This window comes from Schistocerca piceifrons, chromosome 7, assembly GCF_021461385.2.
Source record: "Schistocerca piceifrons isolate TAMUIC-IGC-003096 chromosome 7, iqSchPice1.1, whole genome shotgun sequence".
Taxonomy (NCBI): Eukaryota; Metazoa; Arthropoda; class Insecta; order Orthoptera; family Acrididae; genus Schistocerca; species Schistocerca piceifrons.
The window spans coordinates 101763939-101778444 of NC_060144.1; the positions used below are offsets into that span (position 1 = coordinate 101763939).

Sequence of the window (14506 nt, forward strand, 5' to 3'; positions counted from 1 at the left end):
TCGTTATTTTGCTAATTTTCAAATGACACGAGGTGTCGACTTTGCTGTCATTTCAACTAGGCATTTAACACAGTGTATGGTGGAGCATAGTTCGGCTGCAGGTGGGTCTTGGGTGTTTAGAGGATGATTTTTGTGTTGCGACCTGTGCCCACTAATTCTGGTTATTTCAACAGGCTCATATGTCTTCAGGATGACTACTAAGTGAACTTCCCCTTTATCTGAGCTGGCAGTAGCTGGTTCAAAGGGGCTGCATGTGTAAATGTCTCAATTGACTGATGGTTCGGTCATCATTTGAATCTCGATTGGCTCTCTAAATCACCTGATGGTAAACCCACAGAAAATGTCAGAGATTATTTGGAACAGCAGTTGGAACGTAGAAATTGACATTGCCGCAACTTTGTAGCTCTATGGGATCTAATGATTCACAGAGCGGCTTCAGCTGGGATATGGTACACCTGAAGAAACTTGTGAACCTTTTTCCTTTCGAAGTTACAGCCATTACTGAGGCTACAGATACTGTTAACAGAGGATTTGTGTGGTGCCTCCTAGTATGAATTCTTGTCTTCTTCATTTTAATTGTATCTAAAGCATCAAAGTATTGCATATAACAATAAAACTGCAAACTATGTACAAACATTATAAGTACACAAAACTGCAACCAGTCACTCTTTTTTTTTAAATACTCGTTTATTCTGTAAATAGGTTTTCAAACTTCTTCAGGCTCATCTTCAGATGGTGCATGTGGAAGTTACCTGACTATTCCATAATTTGATGCTGAAGATTGATTTACAACAGGATATGTGGCTTTGTAATTAGTCTCCACCTAGCAGCTTCCTATGTGATGGGCATCTCAGTGGAAGCTGCTGAGTGGATACTAATTACAAAGCCAACCACAGCATCAAGAGCCAATACCCATCATCATCGCCATCATCTTTGTATTCTGCCAGCAAGCTGGGTAGACTGTTTATGAACAATTGGCCTCCTTTTTACTCTGCTTGTTTTATTTCTTGTCTTGATATTGTCCCCAGTTTTCTCCTATAGTGTCCATATCTTCCTTTATCTGATCCAGGCATCTTTTTCTGGGTCGTCGTATTGGTCTTTCCTACTGCACATTTCTATCAAGTATTGTTTTGTCAGGCAGTTGCCCATCATCATCTTCACATGTCCAAACCATGACTTAAACCATGCTCTACTCAGTCTCTCTGTCATTGACTTCTACTTGCATATCTCTCCTCTTATCTCTGTTACCAATTTTCTCTCTTCTAGTCTTCTGCAAGGCTAATCATAGAAAATTCATTTTACTTGCCTGAACTTGCACAAATCTGCCTTGTTAATTACGCAGTACTTCACACTGTGTTTAATAATCAGCAGGAGATAAGTTTTTAAACATGGTCTGTTTGGCTCTCACAGGAACTCTCTTGTCCCACACAATGTTCTGCACTTCATGAGGAAATGTAGATACAGCTATTACTCTGTTATGTACTTTTAGTTCGGCAATTCCGTTCTTTAATATACCAGGTAATTGAAAGCTTCCACACATTCAATTTTCTTTCTGTCTAAATCCAGGTTGCCCTAACAGGTGTCCTGCTCATAATTATTGCTACTGTTTTGCTCCTCTACGCTGTCAGCTGATACTGTTTAAACTTGGAGTTCTATTCACGTAATCTTCCCTGTTCGTTTCTCTGTAAATGCACACGGCATCAGCCAAAGACTAAAGCATTGAGATCACCATTTCCTGTTTCTTTGATTTCCTTTATAATCACTTCCATAAATGCAATAAAAAACACTAGGGAAAGAGCAGCAAATTATAAATAGTCATGTAACTTCCTTTTGCACTATCTGAAGATTAGCCTGAAAAGGTTAGAAAACTGGTTTATGGAATAAACAAGTATTTAAAAAAAAGTGACTATTTGTTTAATATAGTCACCGGTTTTTAAACATCCATAATGAATAACTTTCATCTACATATAAACAAACATGTAACTTGTGTAGTTAGGAAACGTCTGTAAAAATCAAGAGTTTTGCTTGAAACATAAACTTGAGTTGTCAACAAGCACAAACAAAAAAGGAATGAAAACTTCACTAGCTTTCAGGAAACCCTTTGGCTAGCTATGCATACAAGTGGACGAAGAAGGGGGAAACCGTGTGCGCGCACGCACGCACACACATACACGCACACACACAACCTGAGCACCTACATTGTGTAAGTCATCAAACTTTCAGTTTGGTGTTAAAGAGGGGAGCACCAAAAATTGTGTGTGTGTGTGTGTGTGTGTGTGTGTGTGTGTGTGTGTGTGTCATTTCATTTACCCCTGCAAAAGTTGAGGGCAGCAATCTTGTTTCAACAGTTAGGGAACAAACTTAAATCTAACTAGAAATTTTTAAAGGGAGGATGCCACAGGCTTCCATTCTGGATCCATAGGTTTTCTTAAACTTATGCCAGTGAACTGACACTAAACATGCCAGAGGATTTGAATTTTTTTCTATTTTCACCGACACTATGTCATGATGATAGACGCAAAATGTAATTTAAATAATTGAGCCAATTGGGTAGTGAATAACGTTAGGTCTTGTTTCACAGGAAATAGGTCGACTGAAACAAAACACAGTGCGTACTGTCTCTATCACAGTGATATTCTAAAAGGGAAATTTTAATGTCAAAAAGTGACCAAATAAACATTGAGAGATATCATTTTAACTTTTGAATACTAAAGACAGATTAAAAACTCTGTTAGCATTATCACAATCACAATCAGGATCTTGTGCAGAAACAAAATGCTGCTATCTTTACTGTAAGAATAATCCGAAAAGCAAAAATTTGTTTACTTTGCATACTTTTTCATGACTGTATCATACAGTATTGTATTTTGGAACAATTCATGACATTCACGCATTATGTTCTTAGCCCATAAAAACACAGTCAGAGTGCTCCATTGTGCTAGTTAGTGAAATTCATGAAGGGCATTGTTCAGGCATCTCAGAATTGTATCTCAAGCATCCCTGTAGTCTCACTGCCTCTAGAGATTTGTGGTTAGTAATATGGATTCATTGAAACAAAAGGAACTGCCCTTTTCAGTAAGTGAACACCAAACAAAAAAGGAATTTGGATGAAACTTTTTTAACCATCATCACCATTTTGTGCAGGTTGCAGACTCTTTTTTGGTGGCTATCCACCATGGTTCCATCTCCACTCTGGCCCAGTTTTGTCCTCTTTTCATCACACAGTCCGTGTGTGTCGGTCTTTATCTAGCTCTATTGCCTCGTATAGCAATCTTTTAACATGTCCATACTCTCTTACTCTTGTCTCTCGTGCAATCTCTTACATGAGCTTCTCTTCCAATGTTTCTCTCATCAACACACTCCTTTCTCTAACCTTTCTAGTAAATCCTATTCTGTTACTTTGAAATTTGATCACCTTTTTTTTTCTTCGCTTCCCATGTTTCTAATGGATATGAGAGTATTTGGAGCATAGAACATTCATTTATAACTTTTGCTTATTTTTTGGTGGCACCTATTTGCTCCAGGCTAGCTTTGTTACACCCTGCAGAAAACCATGGGCCTGCGTTTCTCTTTCACCTATAATGCTTTCCAGTCACTTGAAACTTTTCATTGTCTTTATTACTTGCCCTCTACCACTTACATCCACTGCTACTCTCCTCTTCTTCCTCATTGTCACAATAACTTCACACTTCTTTAACCACTGTAGTAAAAGTTGTGTTCTATTCTAGATGTTTCATCCTCAAAAGCTTTCCAGCAGAGTGGAATACTTGTAGTGATTTCAAATCTAAATTGGTATTTTTCTTATAATGCCCTCATTTTCTCCTGTACAGCAGTTTCTTGCAATAATTCAGAGCTTTTCACTGTTACATTGTTGGATAACATTGTGTGAAAAAATGAACACGTAATATGTTATGGTTATTTACAGGGTGATAGACATTGTATATACTGCTGCAAATCTTTTGTATTATAGTCTTTGATTTTTATTTTTACATATTTTTATCAGCTTTCTGTGAATTAAGTAGTGAATCATTTCATGATCAAACAATTGAGTTATTCCTTGATCAAGTGACTGTAGCTTACATGATCTCAGGGAACCTGATGAGCTGAAATAAATTACAGATAACACAGATAATCTTCTTACTGGGGAAATTGTAAAAAGGGGGAAGGAGGTCACATAGAATCCACTTCCATTAAGTGTCGGGATAAATGGAGGTATTGTTTGCCTTTGCTACTCAGCAGTCTGTTTTTGTGTGTGGTGAAGAATAGCTGTTAACGTTTATTGGTGGCTAAGGTATTCATACTGTTTTCAGAGAATTGTGTGGTCACACAAAAATGAAGGATGATTAGTAATATGTTTAGATGATAATACTTGTTCGGTGGCACAAGCATTATTCACAGGTGGACTTACATCTTTAAAAATGGCTAACCTCACACAGTTAGAAACATTCAAGGTTGGTTCGTTGTGCGCAATGATGCAATAATATGTACTCCATGGCTCTTAAGATCTATGGGCCTTATCATGCATAACAATGTAACATCTTCTATTGTGATACTAGTGAGTGGTAAGAACTGGTGTTGGACACCCTCATATGGAGAAATACAGTTATTATTTTTCTCTTATGTGCAGAAGACTAGTTATAAATACATTACTGCAGTAATAAGGGCATTGACATTCACATTGGATTCCGAAAATGGATGTTTGGTAGTTGGATTGATAAGATTCCTAGTCCTGTATGTGACTTGAATTTGTTATTTGTATGTAAAATATGCATACACATAGAGTAATGTTCTCGGAACTTAGAAGTTGTACTGTAAGTTCAGACACAACTCTCAACTTCTTTTGATACTTTTAGTGAAATGCATGAAGGTGTATGCAATAGAGTTTCAAACATTGTGCTGAATAATTACACAAGAAGTTATAATATAGAATCCAGAAGAACCACAAATAAAACTAAGCTGCAGTAAAACTGAGAGGAAACAAAACTGCACTCACAGACACTGCTTTAATGTGCATTGTGTAGCAGTGCTAAATATTGATTATACATTAGGATATGTTACTAATTTTTTTTATTGTTGTCAACAGGCATACTTGGGAATGGGTGAACCAGAATTGGCAAAAACAGATTTTGAAGCAGTTCTAAAACTGGAACCAGAAAACAAAGCTGCAGCAAATAATATTGTTATTTGTAATGTAAAGATAAAGGAGCAGAGGAGTCGAGAGAAGAAGATCTATGCCAACATGTTTGAGAAGTTTGCTCAGAGAGATAAAGAGGTAAGTGTATGTAAAAGCTTTGTTGTCATTCTTTTGTTGTTAAGAGTATGAATGTACTATTTGCTAGTTATTTGCTTTTATCTGTAACTGATAAATTGCGCATGAATCTTCAACATTGTTATATTTCTGTAACACATGGGCTTTATTATTTCTAGTGGAGATACGTCAGAAAATGTGAAATTCTCAGGAAATTATTTTGCTTATAAAAGTCAGGAAATTATTTTGCTTATAAAAGTCAGGAAATTGTGAAAGAATTGGTGGGGAATTTCAACAGTTCACCGAGTGGAACAGGCGTGTTGAATCGTTCTGTTACAAACAACTCTGCAAGATTTTTGTTTGGAAAATGATTGGTTGTGGAGTAGTGTAAGTGAAGGCAAAGCGATGCATTTGGTAATAGAATCTATTGTTCACTGAGAAGTGCCTTTGACACACTCGTTGACAAAAGGAATTTTTTGTCATTGCCATTAGTTCTCAGGTTGACACGTCAACTTTTCATTGCTTGATTGAAAGCAATGAGCATTTCATTATTTGCCATGTTACCATGATTTGTCTTGTTCACACAAGATGGTTTTTAACTTCTATACCTATCTAAAAATTACAAAAAGTGTCAGAAGCAGCTCTTCTTGTCACTCTTTATCTCCCTGCCCTAAATGTGTCGACAGATTACCCTGTCTGGACTAACACTTCCTGTTGTCACCTCTGAAATATCTTTCCATGATATTCTTGTCAAACCATCCAGTATTCCCTTTCATCTCCATTTGACTTTGACAAAATCCTTGGCTGACCGTATCATATTCAGAGGCCACAATCTTTACCCCAAGTTTCCTGATGCTAAAATTTTTCTCACTGTAAAACTTGCGCCCCAAGCACCCTACCATTACCAGTTGTCGATCGCCACCATTGATAATTTCTACAATGTCGAAGGTAGACAGACATGTGCAGTGAACATGTCAGTCAGCATATAATGTCAGTGGTTTCATAGCTTTTTAAGACGATCATCAACTTGTGATTTTTGAGGTTTCCCCAATGTAATGAGTATTCACTGAGGTTTCAGGATAGCAGCTGGGTGATGTTGTCATTTGCCAGAATATTTAGTCCAACAACATTCAGTCAGTCGTCGTGTGTGTGCTTTATATTGGAGTTGCTTGTTCATGTCACTAGGTTTATACTGAAAATTGGCCCTGAGGTGCATGCGCATAAGTTACTGTTGCTTGGGCACTCTCTGTTGAATTCACCACTTCCTTCAAATATGGCTCCATCTGTGGCAAACAGGTGCATCTGTGTGTGCACACCCTCTGTTGGATTGAGAGCCACATAGCTAAAATTCAGGTTTTGACATAATAAAACTAATTGTCACAAGCCATAGAATGTATTCTTTTGTAAGGTATTGAAGAAATCACCAGATCCCATATCCAGTTGAAATCTGCCATTGCAGTTAATAAGATATTCTGAAAACCATATTTCTTAATGACTGAATCCCAGAGGGGTCTCGTTATGGTCAAGATTCCCATGGCAGAAAAATGTATTGAATGTCCTGTGGAGATAAAATACTCGGCTGTGGCTGACTTATTGGGTTGTGAAAGACAAGTTGTTGACTGACCCTGCTGGTCATGTTATTGCCACGGGAGTTATGGAATCCAGTTAATTTTAGCCCACTGCATACGATTCTGTTCACTGCACATAAAATTGTTCAGGCTTGGGGCCTGAAGATAAATGGTGTCAAAACTAGTATCAGTGTTCAAAAAATTAAACAACATAAATTCAAATACAACTGCTGGTTTTGTTATCATTAATCAAGTACTTTGTGTCCGGCTGCAGTTGCAAAGCTTTGTTTTACCTGGCACAACATGTTTGTGCTGATTCACCTCTGTACCAGTTTTTTTCCATAAACTTAGTGATGTGGACCACCAGTCTATGGTATAAAACCCTCAGCCAAAATATCACAGCAAGATGTAGACATCCTCTGGCCATAATCCCAAAACCTCATGGAATACATCAATAATTTGCCGAACCAGTGAATGGGCACGGAGCTGTCACCCTCCAAACATCCAGTCAGTGCCTAGTTGCTGAGCATGTTCTCCAGCATGATTCAAGGCACTTAAATCACTGCTATATCAGACAGGCCACTTGGTTCCTCCCAACCAGCATTAGTTTTTTTCTCTAAGTCAAAGGTGGGAACTTTATCTCCAGTGTAGCCTCTCATTCCAGCACACTCCTGAACTAAACGCCTATTAGCATAAACTTCCTTTTTCTATCTGGTAAAATTTCATTCTTTAATTGTATCGAAAAGAAATGTCACTTAAGAAAACCATAAATTTACAAACAGTCAAAATACTTGGCCAAGATTTGTCTGCCAGAGGCAACATTCTAGTGCTGCCCATGTTGTCATCATTGTCATCCACACTAGTCTACCCTCTGCAAGCCTCATCATCTCTGAATAAGTACTGCAACCTACATACATTTGAACCTGCTTACTGTATTCATCTCTTGATCTTCCTCTACAGTTTTTGTCCCCCATACTTCCCTTGAGTACTAAATTGATGATTCCTTGGTATTTAAGGATGTATCCAGAGTTGGGCAAAATTTATTCAAATGACTGATAATGCGTAAGATACAAATTATTGTTCATGAATAACAAATAAAAATATTTATTGAAATGGTTATTTACTTAACACGAATTACAAATATTTACATGCCATTTGTGAAGAAAATGGTTCACAAACAAAAAGATAATTTTCAAATCCAGAAACATTTATTGCTCCACTTCTTTGTCATTTATAATACAGGTGTGCATTTGTTGCTTTTGATTTACTTTTCTTTTTCAAATATTTCATCAGATAGTTCATTTTATTTTGGAAGATTTTACAGGTGCATAAGGGAATTAGCAGCTTGTTACATCCTCTGAAGAGTGTCTTCATTTCAGGATAACAATCAGAGAACGTTAAATTGTGATCTTCTTGAGCAAAAATTTAAATTTGCCTTTGGTCTAACATAATGAATCTGATTCAAAATCATAAAGCCAATTTTCTTTTTCTGACAGAACATCATTTTCTGTCTCATCACCCGATTTCTGCAACAATTCAGTGGGTACTATAAGTGTGAAGTTTCTTGTAAGCCTTTCTTGATTGTGGACAGTGATGAAGGTGAACCATTTCTTTTTAAATTGTGGTTAAGATGTTACTGCAATACCTGCATGGTCTCTTTTTGTTGTAGAAGGGCAAATAAAATCTGCTAATTGTCTCTCAACACTTGCCAGTGTGCTCCAATATTTAACCTCCAGTTTTCGCGTCCTTTTACATAGAGCCATCAAACAGGAACTAAAAGTCTGTAATTCCTTATTTTGTGCCCTATAGTATATCCTGAATTTTAGCAATAGGATGTGAATATGTTATAAATTCTTTTATGTACTCAAATTCAGTGTGTCTCATAACATTTTTCAAACTCAAAGTGCTATGTAATTGGATCTACAGTTCCTGTAATTGTTTGATTGTACTGTACAAACTATTCCACCTTGTAATGCCAGCCCTACACTATGTTTATCCTAAATCACACACACACACACACACACACACACACACACACACACACACACACACACACACACAGTCTCGGGCAACTGAAACCATGTGTGGCTGAAAGCTTTAAGTTTAAAAGTCTTTTTGTTGTGCCTATATGCGACTCGGCATCTTCACTATGTGATGAGTAGCAACTTTCTTTCTTGTAATATTGTTACATTCCATCATGGATTTTCCATTGTTTGCTAGGTGGTGAAAACTTTCACAAAGTTGCTTCCATCATCATTTACAGTAGTAACTACACTTTCTCTGTAAATTTCATCTGGCATCATGGCTACACGTTCATCAGCTTGAGGAAATCTCTGATGTGCTGATGTTTCAGACTGTCTTTTGAGGTTATCATCAGTCCAGTGCTTCAGCTTGACCACATGAAAACTTCCTGTACATTCATGTCCTGTGTCCTTCAATAATAATTTTATTTCTGAAATTTTTTCCTTAAGGAAATCATTAAATTTCGGGTTTATTTTTGTTCCTTTGGCTAATTACATTTATACTGTAATCTGAAATGTTTAGATTGTCTACCATTTTAATAAAAGGATGGGTCTTCAACAGCATTCAGATGGATCACAGAATGGATGAAAAAAATAAAAATTACTGTCAAATGTATCTCGTGAAACATACTCGGATGATTCATCGCTATCTTTGACAGTGTCAGTTTTGTCCTCATTTCATTTGGGGGAGCATAAACACAATTATATAATCAATCTGAAACCTTTTGGTGTCTTCCACATAGACAACCTTCTTTTATGATTTTGAAAGCAAATGTTAGTGATGATTAAATCGTGTTCTGTTCAAAATTCTTCCAGGCGGCTTCCTCTTCCGTTCCTTTCCCCCGGTCCATAATCAACTACTATTTTTTTCTTCTCTTCCTACTATTGAATTCCATTCGCCCATCATGATTAAATTTTTGTATAGTTTAGCAATCTGAATAATTTCTTTTATTTCATAATACATTTCTTCAACCTCTTCATCTGCATGGCTAATTGGCATGTAAACTTGTACTGCTGTGGGAAGTGAAGGCTTCATGTCTTACCTTGGCTACAATAAAGCATCGCTATGCTGTTTGTAGTAGCTTACCTGCATTCCTGTTTTCTTATTCTTTATTAAATCTACTCCTGCATTACCCCTATTTGTTTTTCTTCTTATTACCCTGTATTCACCTGACCAGAACTCCTGGTACTCCTGCCACCAAACTTCACAATTCCCACTATGTCTAACTTCAATATATCCCTTTCCCTTTTAAAATTTTCTAACCTACCTGCCCAATTAAGGGATCTAACATTCTATGTTCCAATCCATAGAATGTCAGATTTGTTTCCCCCTGATGGCAACATCCTCCTGAATAGTCTCCGCTCATAGATCCTAGTGGGGGACTGTTTTACTTGTGGGATATTTTACCCGAGAGAACGCCATCATGATTCAACCATACAGTAGAGCTGCCTTTCCTTAGGAAAAATCATGGCTGTAGTGTCCCCTTGTTTTCAACCGTTTGCAGTACCAGTGCAGCAAGGCCATTTTGGTTGATGTTAAAAGACCAGTTCAGTCAGTCATCCAGACTGTTGCCCCTGCAATTACTGAAAAGGCTGCTGCTGCCGCCCCTCTTCAGGCATACACGTTTGTCTGGCCTCTGAACAGATATCCCTCCACTGTGGTTGTACCTACAGTATGGCTATTTGTATCGCTGAGGCGCAAAAGCCACCCCACTGATGGAAAGGTCCATGGTTTGTGGTTAGACAGAGAATTAGGGACCAAATTTAAAACAGTAAGACATTTCCACGGCCAGATGTAGACTCTGACCAAAATTGATTGATTATGAACTGTAGATTAAAATTTCTGATGACATGGCACTGATCGCCCAAGACATTACCGATGCACAGAAACAGCTAGAATTATTACAAGAGTAGGCAGCAAAAATAGGATTACAAATTTAATTTGAAAAAAAAAAAAGATGACTGACATCAAAGATGCACCTTTTGATCTAAAAATTGGTAATAACTACATCTCTCGAGTAAAAGAATTTAAATATTTAGGTGAATGGATTGCAGAAAATTGTAATGAAAAGAAATCTGTCAGATCAAGAGTCCAGTTAAAAAATGTTTACTACAGAGTCTCTCGTAGAAGTGCAAAATACGACACTACACAACAGTAATTAAACCGTAAGCGCTCTACACATCTGAGACACTAAACCTTCAACACAGAACACTAAAAGTTGAATTAGAAGTGAAAGAATGTAAAATGATGAGGAAAGTCCTAGGACCAAGAACTGAAGATGGTGTGCATTATTCAAAACCCAGTGCAGAAATATATAAAAATATCTCCAAAATAACAGACACAATGCATATGAGAAGAATCCAATTCATGGAGCATTTAGAAAGAATGGACTCAAACAGGTTAATGCACAAAATCCATACATTTTTAAAGAACAAAACCACAAGACCGAAGCGATACAAACAGATGGAAAAAGACCTGAGAGAATTAAGGTCTCCAAATCTACATGACAGAAATGAATCAGAAAAATCCCACACAAACGGGGTTTTGAGGAAGGAAAGAAACTAGCAGACATACGTGGTCTAAGCAATGAAAGCTAGCCCATTCGTTGCTGATGAAGGAATACTGGGTGAAAAAGAAGGTCAACAAATGTTGATTACGTGTGGTCCTAAGTGATCCATCCATGAAGAAGAAGAAGAAGAAGAGGAAGAAGATTAAAATTGAAGAAATTGAAAAAAAGTAGGATATTAAGGAGATGGGATAAGTTCAAAGAACCAGAGGTTGTTGAGAGCTTCAGAGAGAGCGTTATTCAATGGTTGACTAGAACAGCAGAAAGGAATACTGCAGAAGATGAATGGGTAGCTTTAAGAGATGAAGTAGTGAAGGCAGCAAAGGATCAAATAGGTAAAAAGACAAGGCCTGGTAGGAATGTTGGATAGCACAAGAGTATTCATTCTAATTTATTAAAGGAGAAAATTTAAAAAATGAAGCAGGTGAAAGGGAATACGAATTTTTAAAAAAATGAGATTGACAGGAAGTTCAAATTTGCAAATTGAGTTGCTAGAAGACAAATGTAAGGATTTTGAAGCATATTTCACTAGAGAAAAGATAGATGCCGCCAAAGGAAATTTAAAGGGGCCTTGGGCAAAAGAGAAGCAGCTGTATGAATATCAGGAGCTCAATTGATGAAAAAAAAATCTTTAGCAAAGAAGGGAAAGCCAAAATTTGGCAGAAGTATATAGAGGGTCTATACAAGGGAGATTTACTTCAAAGCAATATTATAGAAAGGGAAATAGAGGTAGAGATGAAGATGAGATAAGACATATGATACTGCAAGAAGAATTGGACAGAGATCTGAAAGATCAAAGTTGAAACAAGGCCTTGAGAGTAGAAAACATTCCATCAGAACTACTGATAGCCTTCAGAGAGTCAGCCGTTACAGAACTCTTCCATCTGGTGTCCAAGATGTCTGAGACAGGCGAAATACCTCAGATTCCAAGAAGAATATAGTAGTTCCAATTCCAAAGAAAGCTGTAGCTGACAGGTGTGAAAATTAGAAAACAGTCAGTTTTGGTTGCAAAATACTAACACACATTCTTTACAGGACAATGGAAATACTGGTAGAAGCAGACATCGAAGATCATTTTGGATTTCAGGAGATACGTAGGAACACGCGAGGCGATAGGCGATACTGACCCTGCGACTTATCTTAGAAGATGTGTTAAGGAAAGACCAGCCTACATTTATGGCATTTGTGGACTTTGAGAAAGCTTTTGACAGTGTTTACTGGGATGCTCTCTTAGAAATTCTGAAGGTAGCAGGGATAAAATTAGGGAGTGAAACACTGTTGTATAGAAACCAGATGGCAGTTATGAGAGTCAAGGGGCATGAAAGGAAGACCGTGGTTGAAAAGGGAGTGAGACAGGGTTGTAGCCTATTCCAATATTATTCATTATGCACATTGAATAAGCAGTAAAGGAAACCAAAGGAAAATGTAGAGAAGGAATGAAAGTTCAGGGAGAAGTAGTAAGAACTTTGAGGTTTGGCGATGACGTAATTCTGTCAGAAACAGCAAAGGACTTGGAAGAGCAGTTGAACAGAATGGACAGGAGGATATAAGATGAGTGTCAAAGAAAGCAAAACAATGATAATGAAATGCAGTTGAATTAATTAGGTGATGCTAAGGCAATTAGATTAGGAAATGAGATACTAAAAGTAGTAGATGAGTTTTGCTGTTTGGGCAGCAAAATAAGTGATTATGGCAGAAGTAGAGAGTATATAAAATGTGGACTGGAAGTGGCAAGAAAAGCATTTCTGAAGAAGAGAAATTTGTTAACATCAAATAAAGATTTAAGTGTTAGGAAGTCTTTTCTGAAGATATTTGACTGGAGTGTAGCCATATATGGAAGTTAAACATGAACAATAAACACTTTAGATAAAAAGAGGATAGAAACTTTCGAAATGTGGTGCTGCAGAAGAATGCTGAAGATTAGATGGTTCAATCGCATAACCAATGAAGATTTACTGAATAGAACTGAAGACACAAGGAATTTGTGGCACACCTTGACCAAAAGAAGGGATCAGTTGATAGCATACATTCAGAGACATCAAGGGATCGCCAATTTAGTATGGAGGGAAGTGGGGGTGGGGTAAAAATTGTAGAGGGAGACAAAGGGGTGAATAAGTAAGCATATTCAGAAAGATGTCGGTTGCAGTGGTTATTCGGAGATGAAGAGGCTCGAGCAAGATAGAGTAGCGTGGAGAGCTGCATCAAACCAGTCTTCAGACTGAAGATCACATCATCATCAACAACAACAACAACAACGTAAATGCAGTATTCTTAAATAGCTCGATCACTCAGTTTCACTTTAAGTGGTTCCAGTTGTTTGATGATGAATTAGCTCTTCTCTTAATTTGAACAATCCTAGCAGAGCAACTCAAACATATAGCCACAATACTTCTCTGCTTGATCTTTCAATTAGAAGTCTGAAAAACTTAACAATTTGGTAGGGTTGGTGGTGACATTCAGTTTTCATACGAGCCTCTTGATGTTGCTGTTTTAGGATGTGGCAGGTTTAAAGTCTGCCAATGTTTACTATTACCAATCACAGAGTCCTTTACGCACTTATTTTGTAGAGCACCAAATAAGAGAGAATTGTACCATCTCATAAAGTGGATCCTCAACCATTAGTTTTAGAAACATTGATACAACTGAAGAAGGTATTCCAAATTAATGCTTCCAAATGTCGTCTAGGGGAGGAAGTACTGCCGAGTGCAAGGGCTGTGTTGTTAATGTAACTGCTTCGGCCATTTGCCTATTTTATATTTATTGCGCTTTAAAGAAAATAAAATTGTCCACAACCCAAAGGTTCATTTGAATACCACAATACTTTACTAGCCACATTATAAGGAGATGTGTAGTTTAACATGCATTCAGAATTGTAGTGAAAATTGCTTTTTTCACATTTATGAATCATTGACAGAGGAGAAGTAATTGAAAAGTGTCAGAGAAACTCGTAGGATGTGCTTTGGACTGAACTCCAAACCTTTAGATATGTAGTCTGGTACTCATTTGCTGAGTGCCAAATCACACTGCCATTAAATAAGTCCTTGCCAGGCGCGGCTCGTAATTAAAGGCTCTGAGGCGGAGCCGCCCCAAAATATATGTTAA

General features: G+C 37.4%; 1 protein-coding gene across 3 annotated transcripts in view; it reads left to right on the top strand.

Annotated features, from left to right (window-relative positions):
* The window catches only part of LOC124805237 (peptidyl-prolyl cis-trans isomerase FKBP4-like), a 139789-nt gene that overhangs the window by 102977 nt on the left and 22306 nt on the right, over window positions 1-14506 (top strand). For all 3 annotated transcript variants that reach the window (XM_047265742.1, XM_047265743.1, XM_047265744.1), the window contains exon 8: window positions 5084-5272. In XM_047265742.1, the coding sequence (XP_047121698.1) occupies window positions 5084-5272 (189 nt within the window). The remainder of the gene's footprint in view (window positions 1-5083; window positions 5273-14506) is intronic.